The 21,908-nt window shown below is 41.9% G+C and overlaps 1 protein-coding gene across 5 annotated transcripts in view; it reads left to right on the top strand.

The window, feature by feature from the left end:
* Positions 1-21,908, top strand: part of LOC132393532 (neural cell adhesion molecule 2-like) — a 1,581,614-nt gene that overhangs the window by 1,251,079 nt on the left and 308,627 nt on the right. For all 5 annotated transcript variants that reach the window (XR_009511912.1, XM_059968913.1, XM_059968912.1 and 2 more), the window contains exons 4-5: positions 7,190-7,333; positions 12,072-12,209. Coding sequence is in view for 4 of the 5 variants with exons in the window: in XM_059968913.1 (XP_059824896.1) it covers positions 7,190-7,333; positions 12,072-12,209 (282 nt within the window). In the remaining variant the exon portion in view is untranslated. The remainder of the gene's footprint in view (positions 1-7,189; positions 7,334-12,071; positions 12,210-21,908) is intronic.

Raw genomic sequence — 21,908 nt, forward strand, 5'->3', positions numbered from 1 at the left:
AAATAAATAATGTGGGTGACCCCAGCTATTATCAATACTCCTCGTTGTCTGATAAAGGGTCTCAGCCCAAAATGTCAACTGTTTACTCTTTTCCATAGATGCTGCCTGACCTGTTGAGTTCCTCCTGCATTTTGTGCGCTCAGATCATCTGCTGGTGTCAGTGGTCACATAACCAGGTCTTGTGAAGTGCACCAGCTGCTCATATGACCATCCATCACCTGCTCCCATAGTTTCAGCTGACCCTGATCAGGGGACCAAGCTGGTGCTACCCCATGCCCAAAGGTGACCTGCAGGCCAGTGGAGGGAAGGAGCACCTTACAACTCCTTTGGTACAGACATATCTCCACCCTAACACCCAAATTTCCGTGCACGCCCACCACTGTTCTTCCTGGTCTCATTAGTTTATTGTTGTCATGTGTACTAAGAAGCAGTTAAAAAAACTCAGTTGTATATCATCCTGGCAGATCATGCCCTAGTGCAATACATTGAGATAGTATATTTAAAAAAACAGAACAAAGACTTTCGCTGCTGCCTGTAAAGAGTTTGTGCGTTCTCCCCGTGACCATGTGGGTTTCCTTCAGGTGCTTGGTTTCCTCACAAAGTCCAAACATGTACTGGTTGTAGGTTAATTGGCTATAGTACATTGTCCTGTGGTTAAGCTCAGATTAAATTGTGGGATTGCTGGGTGGACGCGACGGACTCAAAAGGCCAGAAGGGCCAGTTCTGTGCTGTATTTCAATAAGTAAGATAAATATAGTGTCACAACTACAGAGAAAGGGAAGTACAAGCAAGCAAATAGAGTGGAAGGTTCATGATGAGACAGAATCAAGTATCAAATTTTGTGTCCAAGAGGTCCACACAAGAGTCTGATAAACAACAGGATGGAAGCTGTCCTTGCGTCTAGTGGCATGAGATTTCAAACCTCTCTACTGCCTAACAAGAGGGAGGAGGATGATGGGTTGGGAGGAGCCCTCTCGAGGCAGCTCGAAGTGCAGGTGGACCGTGGAGGCAAGGCTGGACTGTGCTGGATTCACAACTCTCTGCAGGACAAAGGTTTGGGAGGGATGATCAGAGTAGTATGGGTGACTAATTGCAGTGCATTTTGTAAATGGAACCCAACACAGCCACAGTGCACTGATAGGGAAGGGATGAACACCTAGTCTGACCAATGGGATGTCAATCATGCTGATATGTGCATACTGTAAATATAGATAAATAAAAATGTGATGGCCAGTTGCTCATCAGTATTGGCACAGTGAAACTACCCAATTATTGTCAGTAGACCACAAGGACAATCCACCATTCTTATCCTGTTTGTTCTATATATGGCACCTGACACATCAAAGTGGCTGACTGTTGACTGCTCTCTGAAATGGTTCAGCAAGGACCCACATCTGCTCTACTGAGGCAGACTTCTTAGTGCCTCAATAAAGCAGCGAGCACAATCAAATACCTCAACCACCACAAACATTCTTTATTACCCACCTCTCCCATCGGGTAGAAGATACAAAATATTGAAAGCATATACCACCAGGCTCAAGGACAGCTTCTACCCTGCTGTTCTAAGACTATTGAATGGTCCTCTAGATGATGGGCTCTTTGCCTGACAATCTATCTCTTTATGATCCTTGCACCTTATTGTCTGCACTTTCTCTGTGGCTGTATTCAACGCCCTTCAACAACTTTATTCAACTCTCTGCTACTGATTTAGCTTGTACCGCCTCAATGCATTGTGCAATAATCAGTATGCAAGATGGGATTTCTGCTGTACCTCAGTACATGTAACATTAATCAACCAATTCAATTTCCAGTTCCAACGTAGACTGACTTGTCCACGTGGTGCAGACGTTCTTGAGAGCTTTTGGGTCTGTGTTCATTCAGACAAGCTCGAAGTTCAAAGTAAATTTTTTTTGAAAGTACATACAGTACATGGCACCAAATACAACCCCGAGGTTCCTTTCCATGTGGTCAATTACAGTAAATACAAGGAAAACAATAGAATCAATGAAATACCTCACCCAGCAGGATGGACAACAATCAATGTGCAACAAAATGAGAAGAGTATTCCATCACACTCCAGACTAAAGCCTGGTAAATAGTTGAAATGCAATGGGAAATCAGCAGGTGAGTCCTCACTCCTGGGTACCCAGCTCTCGCAATAAAATGTTTGAGTGTTGGTAATTGAAATACATAAGTCGTTCTGGCGTAGTGAAATAATTTGGAATATGTGCCTTATTGCAAGAATACCAACCAGCCAACAGGTCCGGGGGGTGGCCTCATACCTAAATCTGGGAGATGTTACTTCACTCCCGCTCACTTTGAGTGTACCCACAAAATACTGGAGGAACTCAGCAAGTCAGAATAAGAATTTGGTTTAATATCACTGGCATACATCATGAAATCTGTTGTCATGCAGCAGCGGTATATCGCAATGCATAATAATTAAAACTGTAAATTACAGTAAGAATTATATATATTTTAAAAATTAAATAAGTAGTGCAAAGAGAGAACAAAAATTAGTGAGGTAGTGTTCTTGGTTCAGTGCCTGTTCAGAAAACTGATGGCAGATGGGAAGAACCTGTTCCTGAATCGTTGAGTGTGTGTCTTCAGCCTCCTGATTGATGGTAACAATGAGAAGATGTCATGTCCTGGGTGATAGACGTCCTTATTGGGGGTCAGGCAGCACCTATGGAAAGGAAGGGGGACCAAGCCAGAATAAGAAAGTGGGGAGGGGGGGAGGGAAAGAATTACACTGTTGAGAGTGGCTATTACCAACACATTCCTTCCACAGGCTTTCTTCCTCAATTTTTCACATCTTCCCTCTCCATTTCCCTTATTTGATTCCATGCTCTACCTTTCTCTCCTATCAGATTCCATCATCGGCACACAGACTTGATGGGCCAAATGGCCTAATTCTCCTCCTATATCTTATGGTCTTTGTAGCCTCCGCCTATCACCTCCCAGCCTCTGTCACTATCTCCACTCTCTGCTCCTCCATTTGCCTAGTATTCCTCATCACCAGGATCCACCTAGCACCTGCCATCTCATGCTCCATCTCTCCCTCCCACTTCTTCATACTGGCTGTCTCCCCTCAATCTTTCAGTCCTGATGAAAGCACTCGATCAAAAACATCAACTGTCCATTTCCCACCATAAATGCCACCCGACCTGCTGAGTTCTCCAACATCTAGTGCGTTGCTACAGATGGAAGCTAAATGACTGACATATGGATAGATGGTAAAAGACAGACACCCAATTAGACAGGGGAGACGACAGACAGATGGAGACTTGCAGATATACAGAATGATACATGTACGTATACAGGAATAGCCGAGCAGATTCAAGTAGACAGATGGACACTGTGAGGAGATCAATGCTAACATTCTAGGAGACAGGCACACAGGTTGATCAATAGATACTGGAGTGGAATACTGGCTGGACAGACAAATGTGTGCAAAGAGATTTACCAGGACACTACCTAGATTAGAGAGCATGTTTCATCAGGGCTTCGCTCCTTGTAGCAAAGGAGCCGAGGGGTCTTGATAGAGTGTATCAGATGATAGGAGACATAAATAGTGAAATACCAACATCTGTTTTTCTCAGGGCTAATCCAAGAGGGCATAATTTTAAGGTTATTGGGGGAAATCAGAGGAACAGGAGCCTGAAGGCACACACTCATTAATTCAGGAACAGCTTCTTCCCCTCTCCCATCAGATTTCTGAATAAACATTGAACCCCTTCAACACTACCTCACTACATTTTTTATTTACTAGTTTTTGCACTACTTATTTAATTGAACTATTTAATGTACATTTCCTGTAATTCACAGGTTTTTTTTGCTCTATTATCATGCATTGCATTGGACTGCTGCGGCAAAGTTAGAAAATTTCAAGACATATGGTGGTGATATTAAACCCAATTCCAATTAGTGAGAGTAAGCGTTTGGCATGGACTAGAAGGGCCAAGGTGGCCTGTTTCCGTGCCTTAATTGTTATATGGTTATATGATTCTGATGTCTTGCCCAGAGAGTGGTGGGTGCTTGGGACGCACTACCAGAGATGGTGGTAGAAACAGGTACATTAGAAACATTTAAGAGGCTCATCAATTGGCACATGGATGATAGAAAAATGGTGGACCTTGAGGGAGAAAAGGGTTAGATTGATCTTGGCGTAGGTTAAAAGGTTGGCTTGACATTTGGGCTGAAGAGCCTGTAGTGTTCTATGAATACAATTTAAAATATACTAGATATCCTGACTAATATAACCCTTGCACATTATGTGTTCTTCAAGATGTTATCCGGGTCTACACTGATGGTTAAGGGTGAGTTACTGTGCACTGAAATTATTCCGATCATGTTTTCACTTTACTGAACATTCTCCACAAGATGGTATCAGAATTTGTGAGCTGGGGTTAAACTGAATGTTGCACCAGCATTTTGAACAGGCGGGGCGTGTAGTTAAAATAATAATCTTTATTATCCCACTGATAATAGGAGCTCCTGAAATAACCACAAACTTCATGATTTTGAAGATAATTTGCTAATTATATGAGGCATTTCATCATTCTAATCACTGTAATCTGCCAGTGGAAGCTAACACTTGTTGCTTGTGTTTGTACATGGGGGAAAGCAGTCCCTTTTAGTAAGAGACTCATAATTTTATTTGTAGAAATTAAAGACCATAAGAGCAATCATAGATCATAAAGGCAAACATATATCATAAGACCGTAAGACATAGGAGCAGAATTAGGCCATTTGGTCCATCTCATCTACTCCACCATTCCATAATGGCTGATTTATTATCCCTCTCAACCCCATTCTCCTGCCTTCTCCCCATAACCTTTGATGCGCTTACTAATCAAGAATCTATCAACTTCCACTTTCAATATACTCATTGACTTGGCTTCCACAGCCATCTGTGGCAATAGATTCCACAGCTTCACCACCTTCTGGCTAAAGAGATTCCTCCTTATCTCTGTTCGAAAGGGACATCCTTCTATTCTGAGGCTGTTGCCCGTGGTCTTAGACTCCCCCAATATAGGAAATATTCTCTCCACAACCATTCTGTTGAGGCCTTTCAGTGTTTGATAGGTTTCAATGAGATCCTCCCTCATTCTTCTAAACTCCAGTGAGTTTAGACCCAGAGCCATCAAGCACTCTTCATGTGTTAACTCTTTCATTCCCAAGATTATTTTTGTGAGCTTCCTCTGGGCCAAGGGTTCCCAATCTTTATTATGTCATGGACCATAACAATTAAGTGAGGGGTCCATGAACCCCCGTTGGGGAATGCCTGCTCTGGACCCTCTCCAATGCCAGCATATCCTTTCTTGGAAAAGGGCAAAAGAGCAAATCAGTGCTTAGGTAAGTGCATCACTGATAGATAGAGTAAGAGAGAGGTAACTGCCTCAGTGTATGATGTGATCAATGGACAACAAGGAGCAAGTTTGTCTGCAGAGTATGTGCTGTCATGATGCCAAGACAAAGGAAAGGAGTGTATATGGCTATAAAACTGAGAATGAGAACGGACCTTCTGGCCGGCAATGTCTGTTCGGAATATGATGCTGAATTTTAAACTAAATCCCTTCTTCCTGCTCATGATCCACATCCTTCCATCTTCTGCATCAATAATCCTTTAATTTAATGGGCACTAAGCTCCCCAGCATCCAGGACCCTGCAAAAGGAGATGCTTCAACTAGGTGATATGGGTCATTAAGGACCCCCATCACCCAGGAGCTGCCCTTTTCAAATCAAGGAAGAGGTACTGGAGACTGAAGACACACACTCAACATTTCAGGAACAGCCTCTTCCCTTCTTCCATCAGATTTCCGATTGGAAAATGAATCTATGTAACTACCTCACCTTACTATTTTCATTTTTTTGTGTTCTCTTTTTGCAGTACTTACTTAATTTATAATTGTAATTTATTGTTTATATATATAGCAAAACAACAAATGCTGCCACAAAACAAATTTCATGACGTATGCCAGAATTATTAAGCCTTATTCTGATTCTGATTCTTTCTCCCTTTTGCATCGAGGCCTCTATTACACGTTAACCATCAATTCATTCACCATAGAAATTATGGACCTCTGAGAAGCTCTTTCGGAAAAGCAGAGGAGGTTCTCCACCATTGAATATCTGTCAGTGTTATTGCTCATTCCAAGCTTGGATGGCAGATGTTGGAGGATGATGAACACCAGGGTTTTTTTTTAAAAGAAATTCAATTGCAAGGTGAATAACACTGCACCGTTCCCTGAGACAACTGCTGGAGAAACTCAGTGGGTCGAGCAACTTCTGTGGTGGGGAGAAGGAATTGTCTATGTCTCAGATCAAACCCCACATCAGGACCTGACCTGATCGGGGTTCTGACCTGAAACGTCAACAATTCCTTGCCTTTCCTCCTGCCACCCTCACAGCAGTTCCTCCAGAAGATTGTCAGTTGCACCAGCTTCCAGCGTCTGCAGCTCTCGCGAATCAATTCACCTGCATTGCAGCTGGTTGTGCTGAACGATTTGGACCGAATGCCCTGCTTCTGGGCTGAGATGTTAGACCATAAAACAATAAGATACAGTAGCAGAGCTAGGCCATACATCACATTGAGTCTGTTCTGCCATTCCATCATGGCTGATTTATTATCACTCTCAACCCTACTTTCCTGCATTCTCCTCGTAACCTTTGACACCCTGACTAATCAAGAACCTATCAAACTCCACTTTGAATATCCCCAATGACTTGAACTCCACAGCCATCTGTGGCAATGAATTCCATAAATTCACCACCTCTGGCTAAAGATATTCCTCCTCCCCTCTGTTCTAAATGGACATCCCTCTCTTCTGAGGCTATGTGCTATGAATCTAAGCGACCACTGCTGTAACAAGAACGATGCAAAAGCACATACAGTTCCAATGCAGGGAGACACTCTCAAGGGACTGCAGATGCAGCAACCTGGAGCAGCTAACCATCTCCTAGATCAGAGATTCCCAACCTTTTTAAGCCATGGACCAATGGCATTAAGCAAGGAGTCTGTGGACCCCAGGCTGAGAACCCCTTAGCAGGTTGGGCAACTTCTGTGGGGGAAAAGGAATTATCAAGCGGTGGTAAATCTTTTGCCAAAGACAAGGTTCTGTGGTGATGTGCAATGGCAGAATACTGATCTTTACTACATCTTTTCCTTGTTAAACTCTGTCCACAGAAAAGCTGACCTTTCACGACATCCAATCCCCGCAGGAGTTCAGAGAGGGAGAGGATGCCGAGGTGATTTGTCAAGTGAGCAGCTCTCCAGCACCCATGGTAACCTGGCTACATAACAACCAGGATGTCACTGCTGTTCTCGCAGGTATGTACCAATAAAATGCTTATTGGGCAGGTTCCATAAATCTCCAGAGTAGAGAATCCCAGAGATGCAAGTCATGTCAAGCTTATTGTCATGTGCACAGGTACAATGAAAAACTGACTAGCAGCAGCATCAAAGGCAGATTCACTCATGGCCACATTATTCGGACTTCCTGTACCTAATAAAGTGCCCACTGAGTGTACGTCCATGGTCTGCTGCTGCTGTAGCCCATCCACCTCAAAGTTTGAGGTGTTGGCACACCACTATTGAAACATGTGGTTATTTGAGTTACGGCCACCTTCCAATCAGCTTATTATCCAGACCAAACATCAGAATGGAGAAGCAATGTGATCTAAGTGACTTTGACCGTGGAATGATTGTTGGTGTCAGCTGGGGCAGTTTGAGTATTATAGGATCCGGTAATTTCCTGGGATTTTCACACCCAGCAGTCTCTAGAGTTTACAGAGAATGATATGAAAAAAAATCTGGTGAACAGCAGTTCTGTGAGTGAAAACAACCTGTTAATGTGAAAGGTCAGAGGAGAATGGCCAGACTGGGTCAAGTGTTTGGCTAATACAGACAAGAAGCCTCATGGTCTCTTCACTTTGCAAACCACATCTCTTTGCAGCTAGCCCAGATATCCTTCAAACTTCAAATAGATTACTTCTTACAATTTATGTTAAGAACTGAAGACTGATTCTTGTTTACAACAAGAAGCTGAACAAGAAATATTTGTCACAAAAAACATTGACCCTTTGGAAAGGTCATGGTTCTGGCATAGAAAGCTGAGGTTAGCAATAAGCCTCTTGCACCCTGGAAACAAAGTATCCATCACACTGAGAGTAGTGGTGGTGTACGAGGACAGGCAGTTCACAAAAAAAGTATGGGCCCGGGGTCACTATATCTGTCCTCCTTACTTCCCAATTGCTTTTTAAAGCAATACTGCACTATCAGGTCACAACATGAATCTTTAGTACCTGATGAAGGATTTTGGCCTGAAAAGTCAACTGTTTACTCCTTTCCATAGTTGCTGTCTGACCTGCTGAACTTCTCTAGCATTTTGTACATAAGACTCTAGATTACCAGCATCTGCAGAATTTCTTGTATTGCGAACTCAGTTCCTCCTTCCATGGATACTGCCTGGCCTGCTGAGTGTTTCCAGCATTTTCTATTTTTAGTTCAGCTTTTCAACCTCACAGGATCTTTCCTGAAGACAACATTAATTCCATCCTCTTCCGCATTGTTGGACGCACACAAAGGGACTGATATCATGTTAATCATGTCTCTTTGATTTACCTCATTCTTTCCTTTAAAAAATTCTTTACAATCTCTAAATCAATTTAATAAAAGAATTATGCTATTATGTATCTCCATCTGTTTCACTATATTGAGAGGATCAACTGTAATTAGCCTTGATTCCGTAGTCTTCACCATGCATCAAGTTCAATGAGGCAATTTAAATCGAGCAATTAGTTGTGTAGGATACTGCCAACTCTCCAACTCTGGAACAAAAGCTTCTGTCATTGTAAACTCAGTCTGGTTCTCCCTCTGTATCAAAATACAAAGCACCATGTAAACGATGGCTACATTATTAATTGCCACACCCTAGATACTGAGCATGGTCAGAATTAAATCCTGTGCTCTTAAAGGGGAAAGACACACTCTTTGCAGAAGAGAAATACTGCAGGAAAGGTCACTGGCTGCAAATCACTGTAGGACTGGTATGTATCCAGGACAAAGATGTGAACATTGCCTGCCCAGCAAACTGCCTTGGCTAAGTCTACATTCTGGAGAGCGCTTTAGGGCTATTAAAACAAAAACAAAATTCATGCCATCTGAGAAGTTTCTTTTCTTGGGCAGTTAATCTGATCAACCATTGTAGCCAGCCCTTTACCCTCCTCTATCTATTACATCAGTCACTCCACTGCTCTATAAACACTTTACATCATGTTCATAATGCTATTTGCATTCCATATCTACACTGTAACCTCTAAATTTATTTTTATATACTTTTTATTCTTTATAATTGTTGAATGCTGTTTTTTATTACATGTCGCCCCTCACCAACACACTACAGCAAATTCCTAATGCATGTAAATGTATATGGTGAATAAAGTTGATTGTTCATCCTTGATATAACAAGTAGAACACAAGAACACAATAGTCATTAAGCAGGTATTCATCAACCAGTGTGTTCTTTTGTGACATTTTGAGACTGAAGGGTTGCCTTTTTGAGCCATATTGTCATGAAGGGCCTTGCATAGGGTGAATGCACACAAACTTTTCCCAGAGAAAGGGGATCAAATAGGAGATTAAAGATTAGATTTATTTCTCATATACAAACTCAGCAACCACTTCATTAGGTACACCTGTGCACCTGCTCGTTAGTATGTTTCTAATTAGCTAATCATGTGCAGCAACTCAATTCATAAAAGCATGCAGACATGGTCATGAGTTTCAGTTGTTGTTCAGACAAGCTAGCCATCAGTAGCTTACACCACAGGCGACAGGTTGCTGCAGCTACTGTGCTGTACAAAATGCAGACCAGCCACAGCCCCCAGACCTTCGCACCATGCTGCCTTCATCTTATGAGAGACGGCGCACCACACAATCAAGTTTATCTACGCCTGCTCATGCTGTTTCTATGCCTGATGCGAGAACCTACACACTGGATAGAAGTTTCCTTCACTGTGCTATCAGAATTTGGAACAGCCTTCCAGATGCTGTGGTTGGAAACATCTGTGACGATGAGGGTCCAAGCCTTCAAGAGTCGAGTGCACAAACACCGATCATCTCTGGGAGGGAAGTCACATGCTTCTGCACAAACTATCATGAGGGGGACCAGGATGGCAATGCTTGGTTGTTGGCAGGTGGGGTTAATACCTGACTTTCAAGAGCACTTGTGAGTTATGTTCTGGCTGGACTTAGTCCTTAAACTGCTGGAGATCAGTGCGGAAAGATCAGGTGCTGCTTTCTCCCAGTAGTTTTTCGTTCCAAGTGCTCCTGTCACGTTTTGCCACCCTGTAACCTTATCCTTCAATCTCTTTGAATTATGGAGGACAGCATGTGTATAAAGGTCTCGCTCCAGCAGACTTCATCATGATCATCAAGCCTCCAGCATTTCTACTATTTTTTTTAATGTTTCTTATTTGTACATATGATTTTTTTATGTTCTATCGCAGAGCAGCGGTGAACCATCTGATTGGCCTACCAGAGTTCTCTTTGGGAACTAGTTGACTTGATCAGCATTTCTGATCTGGCTATTGTTCACAATTACACTGAATAATAATTTTAAAAAGACTGAACATCAGAATATGGAAGAAACGAGACCTAAGTGACTTTGATTGTGGAATGATTGTTGGTGCCAGACGGAAGGTTTTGAATATCTCAGAAACTGCTGATCTCCTGACATTTTCATGCACAACAGTCTCTCAAGTTAACAGAGAATGGTTTGAAAAACAAACAAAGCATTTAGTGAGCAGCAGTTCTGAGGGTGAAAATGCTTTGTTAATGAAAGGTTAGGGAAGAATTCCCTGACCGGTTCAACCTGACAGGAAGGCGACAATAACTCAAATAACCACACGTTACAACAGTGGTGTGAGAAGAGCATCTCTGAACACTCAAACCTTGAAGTTAATCAGCTATTGCAGCAGAAGACCATGAACATACACACAGTGGTCATTTTATTAGGTACAAGAGGTACCCAATAAAGTGGCGACTGACTATAGATGGAAACATGCAGCTCCATATGTTGATTGTGTCATTGTTCAGTTTTCTGAAAGGACCTTTATAGTGTTCTTGCACAGGTGTAAAAGAACTCTGAACTAAACACCAAGCATAAACCAGTCAATGAGGTGGTCCCAGTAAGATTAACTGTTTACTGTTCACTCTTCCACATTAACATATGGTGAAAACTGTTGATAAAACAATACAAAATATATACAGTATTTGTTTCCTTCTTGACATCACATTTACATCATAAATACTTGCAAAAATAAAACTACAACAACTATATTACGTTAAAGTGCAACATACAGTCAGAATCTACCTACGCCATCGACTGGCTTTAAATACACTTCAACACAAACTATCTGCATCTCTTTAAATAACAAAAAACATAAACTTTATCAACCGTCATTACTTTTAACAGAGTCAGTGTTAACATTTTTAATTCAACGTATCGATTATCTCATGAACTTACGCCGTTGCTTCTCTAATGTTTCAAGTGCGTAGAAAGAAAACTTTTCTCGCGCTGATCCTGCACACACAAGCCCCCTCCTTCCCGTTTCTCCAGACCGGTATTTTCCCACAAGTCACAGCGAAACCGAATGTGACATCATCGCATGCCGCGATACATCACAGACAACGAATTTACTTTAAACAACCTTAACTTTAACTAGAAAACGATAACAAATGAATTACTAAAGCGAAAATATAATAAACTAAACAAATGCCTTAAAGGCAACACAACCATCAACATGAACACTAACTCAGTATTTTGCTCTGATTTTGTACTGCTTATTTATTTCTTCCTTTTATATTATTTTATTTCATCTTATACTAAATTTTTATATACTGCACTGATCTGCTGCCTCAAAACAACAAAATGCAGAATATGTCAGTGATGATAAACCTGACCCTCATTCTGAAGAATAAGTCCTGCTAGTGTACCAAAAGAATTCATGTGCTTCCATTTGTCTCTTTATCTCATGGCTTATGCTTTCCTTCACTTGCTTTCCAGACAACTTCATGATGGTTGGTGATAGTAACCTGAAAATCCGACGCATTAATAAGAAGCACGAAGGTGTTTACCGGTGCGAGGGAACAGTGGAGGCGAGAGGAGAAATTGATTTCAGAGACATCATTGTAATTGTCAATGGTAAGGAAACTTCCACAGTGTATGTACTTCCCTCATCTGCTGAGTGCAAAAACGCTATGGCCAAGCAGTCAAGTATGGTCAAGTATAGCATCAGCAGTGGACCAAACAATTCAAAGCGAGAGAGAGAGAGAGAGCTTCGCACACGTCAGGGAGAAGAGTTTGAAAAAGGAGCGTTTCACGGGGATTAACAACGGACCAGTTGATTCGCGGTTCATTAGCAGGAGCAAAAGTAGAGCAAACAAAAGTAGGGAGGGGATAAAAGTGGGAGGGGACCAGTGTAGGGAACTTGAGCCTTTGGCGAGGAGACACAGGTAAGTAGCAAGTAAGGTTGTTGTGGTTGAATATAAAGTCACTAAATTACAGCTAATTAAGTAAAAGGATGATGCAGGATCAGCTGATGTACTGTAGCTGTGTGAGGTGGCAGCTGGTGGAGCCCGTTGTTGTCCCTGGTGACCACATCTGCAGCAAGTGTTGGCTGCTCGAGGAACTCAGGCTCAAGGTTAATGACCTGGAATCTGAGCTTCAAACAGTGTGGCACATCAGGGGGAGGGGGAGAGTTACCTGGATTCTCTGTTTCAGGAGGTAGTCACACCCATGAGATTAGCTGTCTCAAATTTGGTCTGTGGTCAGGGACAAGAGGGTGTGACTGCGAGTGAGGCGGGTAGTGGGATCCGGAAGCCAGTGCTGGAGGAGCCTCAGCCCCTTGAGCTTGTCCAACAGGTCTGAGATTTTTGCTCCCTGTGTGGATGAAAGTGAGGGCTGTAGCAACGATGAGCAACCTAACTGTGGCACTGTAGTTCGGGGAGCCTTTCAAGAGGGGGGAGAGAAGAGAAATGTAGTGGTAAATGAGGATAGCATAGTCAGGGGAATAGACAAACCCCTCTGTCATGGGGATAAATCATTCCGAAGGGCGTGTTGCCCACCTGCTGCCCGGGTTCAGGACATCTTATCTGACCTGCAGAGGAATTTGCTGTGGGACGGGAAAGATTCAGTTTTCGTCATCCAGGTGAGTACCAATGACATAAGTAGAATGAGGAAAAATGTTCTGCTGAAGGAATTTGGCCATCTAGGGACTAAATTAAAGAGCAGAACCAAAAGGGCAGTAATCTCTGGATCGCTATCTGAGCCACATGCAAATTGGCACAGGATTAAGAAGATTAGAGTAAAATGTGTGGCTGAAGGATTGGTGTGGGAGAAGTGGGTTTGAATTCATGGGAAATTGGCATCAGTATTGGGGAAGGAGGGAGCTGTACCAATGGGACGGGCTCCTCCTGAACCATGATGGGACCTAGATTCTAGCAAATCGCATAATTAGGGCTGTGGATAGGACTTTAAACTAAATAGTAGGGTGTGGGTTCAACAGAATGGAGAAGTATGGATGGAGTAAAAAAGAAAGGTGTGAATAAAGATAAAGAAAAACAAAAGATAAAAAGGAGAAAAGTAAGAGTGGACTGAAAAAAAGTCAAGTGCAAAAGAGTAAAAGATTACAAGATTTTAAAAGCACAATGAGTGTGAGGGCACTTTATTTGAAGTGGTATTCAAAACAAGGTCAGTGAATTTGTGGCTGAAATCAGGACAAAGAGATTTGATTTAGTGGCCGTTACAAATTCAGGGTGGAGAGGATTGGGAATTAAGTATCCAAGGATATCAGGTAATACAGAAAGATAGGCAGCAAGGTAAGAGGTGGGGCAATGCTCTTAATTAAAGATGAGATCAGGGTGATAGTCAGAGACGATGTAAGATCTAAGGAACAGAATGTTGAATCCATCTGGGTAAAGTTAGGAATGATAAAGGGAAAAAAATCACTGGTGGGAGTTCTTTATCGGCCACAGTGCCACAGGCAATAAACAGGGAAAAATCTGAGGCTTGTAAGAATGGAACTGCAGTTTATCATGGGGGACCTTAACTTGTACATAGACTGGGTGAATCAAGTTGGTCGAGGCAGACTTGAGGAGGACTTCATAGAATTCATCCATGATGGCTTTCTTGAACAGCATATTACTGAACCTACAAGGGAATGTGTTATCTTTGTTCTGGTCCTGTGCGTTGAGACAGATAAAATGAGTGTTCGTGTAGATAGGGATCCTCTTGGAAAGAGTAATCACAGCATGACTGAGCTCCTCATACAAATAGAGAGTGCAGTAGTTCAATTTAAAACCAGTGTATTATGGTGAAACAATGGAGACTACAATGATGAGGGAGGATTTGGCTAGTGTAGAATGAGAACACAAGCTATATGGTGGGACAAATGAGGAACAGCGGAGGACTTTCAAAAAGATTTTTCATGGTGCTAAACAAAAGGATATTCCATTTAAAAGCAAGGACAGTAAGGGTGGGGAGAGCCAGCCTTGGATAACAAAGGAAATAAAAGAAGACATCAAACTAAAAGCTCGTGCATGCAATGTCACCAAGAGTAGTGGGAAACAGGAAGAATGGGGAGAACTTTAAAAAGCAACAAAGTACCACTAAGCAAGCAATAAAGAAAGAGAAGCTAGGTTATGAGAATAAACCAGAATAAAATAGAAAAATGGATAGTAAAAGTTTTTATAATTATACAAAGCAGAAAAGGTGACTAAAGTAACGTAGGTCCCTTGGAGGAAGAGAGGGGGAATGGATATTGGGTAATGAAGGCATGGCCGAGACTTTGAATGACTATTTTGTGTCGATCTTCATGGTGAAGGACACATCCAACAAGCCAGGGAGAGATGTTATGGATGCGATGGGAGGTGAGGACCTCAGTGCAATAGCTATCACTAAAGAGATAGCGCTAAGCAGACTTGTCAGCCTGAAGATAGATCTGTCCCTTGGTCCTGATAGAATGCATCTCAGGGTACTGAAAGAAATGGTAGAAATTATAGTAGAGGCTTTGGTGATGATTTACCAAAATTCTCTGAACTCTGGGCTGGTGCCAGCAAACTGGAAGATGGCAAATCTCATGCCACTTTTCAAAAAAGGATGTAGGCAAAGGGCAGGTAACTAGAGGCCAGTTAGTTTAACACCTGTATTTTGGAGAATGCTTGAAGCTATCATTAAAGAAGAAATAGTGGGGCATCTGGAAAGAAATAGATTCATCAGACAGATGCAGCATGGATTCAGCAAAGACAGGTCCTACTCCAGCACCTATTTTGAAGTTCTTATTTTCTTATGTCAACATTCTTGCTAACTTTTTTTACCTTTACACTTGTCGAGAAGGTGTTTTCTGTTTAACCGAGATAACCTGTCTTGATCGACATACAAAGGAAAGGAGTTGACTTTAATAGTCACATCCATTTTTTTCGACACTATGGTTTTGATCCTCACTACTTTCTCCAAATGGTCCTGTACCAAGAACTGACGTCATGATCATCTGTAATGCTATTTGTGTTATCATTGCCTTCCACTCTCAAGGCCCTAAGTACCAAACCATGTTCTAAAGTTTTCTGCCTGCCCCAAACTCCTTTCTACACATCACCTTGTATGTGCCTGGTGATGCACGTTAAGTTGTCCCACGGCAATAACCATGCTGTTTAGGTAGCCTGGTATGAGCATGCAGGCGACAGGAAACTGTTCGCCCCCTGAATTGTGTTACAAATCTATAACTCTGACCAAGGAGATCAAGATGTTCGGGGAGACTGAAATCAAAACTTCAGAGGTAAAATGAAGATGCTGGCTTTTGGAACAAGGTTGAACTAAACCTCCATCACCTCTTTCTGGTGGAGCTAAATGAGCCCCTGACCCTTTTCCTTACTCAAACTCTTCTCATGTTCTCAGTATTATTTATTAACTTATTAATTTATTATTGGTATTAATTGTATTTGCACAATTTGTCTTCATATGTACATTGGCTGCTTGTCAGTCTTAAGGTGCAGTTTTACATTCATTCTATTGTATTTCTTTGTTCTAGTGACTTCTTGCAAGAAAATACTCTCAGGGTAGTATTTGGTGACATTTTTGTACTTTGACAATAAATTTACTTTTGAATTTAAGACCTCCTCCTGATGGCATTGGAACATCTCACTTCTGTTAAAGGCCCTTTCACAATTTTTAAGTGTCTCCCATGAATATACAATCGAAATACATCATTGGGGACAAGCCATCTTCTTGTTACTGCCATCGGGAAGGAGGTACAAAGGCCTTGTTGAGTTCTATATTGCTCAGTTCAGAATTAGTTATTACCCTTCAACCATCAGGCTCCACGTCAATACTGACCTGATTTCACAACCTATGGACTCACTTTCAAGGACTCCACAGTTCATGTTCTCAGTATGAGTTATTCATGTGCTTGTTTTTTATTGTATTAGCACAATTGGTCTTCTTTTGCACTTAGGTTGTTAGTCAGTCTCCGTGTGTCATTTTTCATTGATTCTATTGTATTTCTTTGTCCGACTGTGAATGCCTGCAAGGAAATGAATCTTAGGATTGTATATGGTGACATGTATGTATGTACTTCGATAATAAATTTACTTCTGAACTTAGAACTTCAAACTTTTCAAAGACAATGCTGTCCCCTCTATCCTCCCTCATCCAGTGCCCCTGGGCTTGTTGTATGTCTCCCTCACACGGCCTGCTGGATAAACATCAATGGATGTGAAGGGCTTGTCAGAGCAGTTACACAATGAATTCCAGTCCTTCCAATATGCTTCCCAGCCAATGAAGTATTTTTGAAATGCAATAAAAAAAATAAAAATAATACTGAGAACGTGAGTTGTAGAGTCATTGAAAGTGAGTCTGCAGGTTGTGGAATCGGTTCAGAGTTGAGCTGAGTGCAGTTATCCATGCTGGTTCAGGAGCCTGATGGTTGTAGGATAATAACTGTTTCTGAACTGGGTGGTGTGAGACCTAAGGCTCCTAAACTTATTTCCTGATGGTACCAGCAGGGCATAATCCAGATGGTGGTTATACAAAATGGAAGAAAGCTGTTTGGCCCATTGGATCCAGGTCTGCTCCCAAAAGGGACAATCCCATCAGTCATATTTCCCCTCTCCTTACTTCTCTGAAATCCTGCATCTTTTTCTTTGTCACAATTACCCATAAAGTCCCCCCTTGATTCTTTTACCAGTAACCTGCAGTGAGTGGTGGTTGATTTCCATGCTTTTGTCAATTAACCACCCGTATGTTTGGGCTGTGGGAGGAATCCGGAGTACATGAGGGAAAGTCACGCGTTCACAGATGCGACGTACAAATCGATATGCCCTGCAGCTCCTGAGGTCAGGAGCGATTCTGTGTCCCTGGTGCCATGAGGCAGCAGCTCTAACCAGTGGTCTCCAGATGGGAAGAAACTTGAGTCCTGGCATTCAAATGTTAAATGGTGAGTGGGCCTTCATTACTTGGATTGAATTCAGAGCTGCAAGGTGATAGTCTAACTCTGGTTAGACTGCGCTAGGGGTTCTGTATTCTTCTAGTGATATTTCATTAAGAGTTTGAGGAGTTTTGGTATATCACACTCCCAAATTTCTACGGATTTACTGTGGAGAGCATTCTAACTGGCTGTATCACCACCTGGTATGAAGGGGGAAGGGTGGGAGCACTGCACGGGGTTGAAATAAGCTGCCGGGAGACATCTGCTTATTCATCTCCATCATGAGCACCAGCATCCAAGGAATCCAGGGCATCTTCAGGTAGCAATGCCTTAGAAAGGTGCCACGCAGGACACACCCTCTTCTGATTGCTACCATCAGGGAGGAGTTAGAGGAGAGTGAAGACACACACGCAGTTATTCAGGAACAGCTTCTTCCCCTCTGCCAGCAGATTTCTGAAGGGACATTGAACCCATGAGCACTGCCTCACTAATTTTTTTGCATTACTTATTTAATTTAAATTGTAATTATATATACTAACTATAATTCACACTTTTATTATATGTATTGCAATGTACTGCTGCTGCATAACAACAAGTTTCATGACGTATGCTGGTGATATTAAACCTGATTCTGATTGCAATACAGGAAGCTTTAGAGAGGGTGCAGAGGAGATTTACCTGGATGCTGCCTGGATTAGAGAATATGTCATCTGAGGAGAGGTTTGTCTCTTGGGAGCAAAGAAGTATGAGAGATGATTTGATAGAGGTGTACAAGTTGGTAAAAGTCATAAATCAAGCAAATAGCCAAATACTTTTTCCTTTGGCGGAAGTGGATAACTTACAGGAGCATAATTTTAAGTCGATTGGAGGAAAGTATCAGGGAAATATCAAGGGTAGGACTTTTACACAAAGAGTTGTAGTTGTGTGGAACACGGTGCCAGTGGTATTAGAATCAGAATTAAATTTATTTATCAACAAAATATTTGTCATGAAGTTTGTTGTTTTGTAGTGGTAGAGGAAAAGACATTAAGGACATTTAAGAGACTCTGAGAAAGGTACATGGATGATAGAAAAATGGAGGGCTGTGTAGGAGGGAAGAGTTAGATTGATCTTTGAGCAGGTTAAAATGTTGGCACATCATGTTTTATGTTCTATGCTTAAGTGAAGTGTCAGATTTAGAGCAAGCAAATTTGCAACCACATTGCAGCCAAATAGAATGTGTTTGTGTAGAAATGTTTCCAAGACCTCAAGGTGTTAAACTGGTAAGAATATGAACAGAGACTGATACAATCCTAATTCCCTCTGATTTCACTAATGTTTGAAATGGTAAGTGTCTATCTTCATTTGGTAAAACAGATCATTTCTATCAGTTTGAAATGGAACAGATTTGAATATGATCATTATCAGTATAATTTGCTTGTAAAATTTATTAAATTACCTTTTCAGCCAATATTGTCCGCAGATTGATTTTGCCATATAACATGTCATCGGGAACATGAATCTCTTCCTCAGCCCATTAATTTCTCCAATCAACTTCACAATTTAATGAGGAGCCTTTAGTTTTAACAGCTTGTCGAATCGTCAGGATCATAAAGCAGGATTTAGATATTGCCTGCTCAGACCCTGTTTTTCTCCTGTCCTGTACCAACACAGGACATCAAACAGTACAGCACAGGAACAAGCACTTTGGCCTACCGTTCTTAAACCAAATACAATGCCAAATTTAAATAAATCTTTTCTGCCTGAACATAATCCATATTCATTCCCCAACAGTCTCCTAAGTGTCTCTGTTGTATCGGCTTCCACAGCTATCCCTGGTAGTCTAATTCAGGTACTCTGTATGTAAAAAAAAATTGCCCTGCCCATCCCCTTTACATTTCCCCCCTTAAACCTTGAATGTATCTCTTCTAGTTCTTGAGATTCCTTCACTGGATGCCAAATGTACCTGAATGAGGCTTTGGAGACCAAAGATAGAGAGTTGCGAATGGGATTAACTAGTCCACTTTTGACTAGCGTGATTTATTACACCAATGGCTGCCTTCTGTCCCTTAGGCCCTCTATGATACTGTTGTGATGGGTTGGGAGAGCAAGTGTTAGCCTGCCTCAAAGTCTAAATTGATTCCACTCCAGTCCAGATGCCTCAACTTTCAGAACTATGGATGAAGAAAAAAACATTAACACCATGTTGGAATAGCTGCTAATTGGGGAAATGAAGCCCACCCATTGCTAAGCGTGGAAAATACCTATAGTATATATCCCAAACTAGTGCATGCGATGATAAGAGGCGTAGATTGAGTGTCTAGTCAGAGACTTTTGTCCAAGGTGAAAATGGCTAATATAAGGATGTATAATTTTAAGGTCAACATGTACAAACAAGCTGGATGAACTCAGCAGGTCAGGCAGCATCCGTTGAAAAATTTTAAGGTGCCATAATTTTAAGGTGATTGAAGAAAAGTATAGGGCAGGATGTCGGAGGTCAGTTTTTATACATAGTGTGGTGGGTGCTTGAAACACTCTCCCAGGATTGTGGCAGAGGCAGATATATTAGAGACACTTAAGAAACTCTGGAATAGACACATGGATGATAGAAAAATGGAGGGCTATGTTGGAAGGAAGAGTTAGATTGATCTTAAAGCAGGTTAAAAGGGTGGCACAACTTTGTGGGCCAAAAGGCCTGTATTTTATGTAGACTCCCGCAAGTAATTGCGTCACTGTTCATTCTTACCTGTGCTCTGTTGTTCAGAGGCAATTCAAACCTTTCACGTCTTCCTCCATTGCATAAGAGGTTCGGCAGATGGTGGAAAACCTGCATAACACACAGCCATCTTCTGTTGGATCTGTTGCAGTGGGATGTAGATGGTCAGAGTGTGAGAGTGTGACCAGGGTCAATGGCTGCCACTTGCGGCACTTTGCTACTCAGCCATTCATTTGTTATTGTTCCCTTGGACATTGCTTATCTCCTGTCATTACTTTAATCTTCCAATATGCCGGCAATCGGCTTTCCGCCTTCATGCACTGACCCTTACTTCAATCAAATCACTTAGGTTAGACAAATTACCATGTGAATCTTTTTAAGAACGTGTTGTTACGAACCCCGTAACTGGGTCACTTACCAGCAAAGATGGAGATGTCCGTTGAAGTCTGATGATACTATTTTTAACAGTATTTATTAGTAAAAATACACAAAAATAATATCAATGCAAATATACAGATAATATACATCGTCAATACTAAATCTAAAAGTGTGGGTATAATAATAATAAATAAGAAGTAAGCTCTATCGTTGTCTAGGGGATAATGAATTGTCCAATGTAAATATAAAGTTCATTCAGTTCATGCAGGCTGCAGCCGTTGGGGACCGCTGTGTTGCAATTTGTTGGAGAGAGAGAGATTTGGAGAAAAACTTGCCGGCTTTCCTTTATGATTTCGATCCATCAGGAGTCTCATTGTCATGGCCGTTCACTTGTGGCCTCTCCTTTAGCTAAACCGTTCTTCCGTGATGAGCCTGCCACCCCAGGCAAAAGGGAGGATGCACACGAGCCCCCACCGGCTTTCGCTATTAAACGCTGTCACAGGATTTCTAGCGTTTCTCCTGGTGCGTCTAAAGAGGTTGTTCCCCGGACCCTCTTTTATCCTTACTCACGGGGTCTCAGATGTCAGTCAGGTTGGGATGATGCAATCCCTCAACCAGACCACTCTGGTTGTCCCCTGAGGAGTTTCAATGAATAGTACAGTACTCAATACACAATTCCTTCTCCAAGAGACAATGGCCGTTATCAGTGGTTCTGTTCCGCTGAGGCCAGGACACGTTCCACCTGGTTGTGTATTCTGTGTGTCTCTCTCTCATTTCCTGGGTCCCAGACCTGAATTAATAGCGATCTTGTGATCCTCAAAAAGGAGGGGGCCACTTTGTACCCTTTGGCCCCTCAGAGTTGCGGCACATTCGCAACAGTGTTTATTGAGATACATACAGCACAAAGTAAGCCCTTCCCCATTTTAACCCTAGTCTAATCACAGGACAAATTACAAAGACCAATCGACCCACCGACCAGTATGTCTTTTGACTATGGGAGGAAAGCAGATCACTCGGAGAGAACACATAGTCACAGGAGGTGGGGGGGGGGGGGGAGGGAACGTACTCCTTCCAAATAATGGCTGGAATTGAACCTGGGCCTCTGGTACTGTTGTGTTAATTAATTCAAAACCTGCACTTTATTATACCAACACTAATAAGTGTTGAGTCCAGTCCAATGAATCAGAATCAGGTTTATTATCACTGTATTTTATGACGTGAGATTTTGTTGTTTTGTGGCAGTAGTATAGAGCAAAGATATAAAATTACTGTCGGTTCATAAATAAATAGAGGATTAATGAGGTAGTTATCATAGACAATTCAGAAGTTATTGATACTGTGGTGAGTC

Source organism: Hypanus sabinus, chromosome 4 (genome assembly GCF_030144855.1).
Source record: "Hypanus sabinus isolate sHypSab1 chromosome 4, sHypSab1.hap1, whole genome shotgun sequence".
Classification (NCBI taxonomy): Eukaryota; Metazoa; Chordata; class Chondrichthyes; order Myliobatiformes; family Dasyatidae; genus Hypanus; species Hypanus sabinus.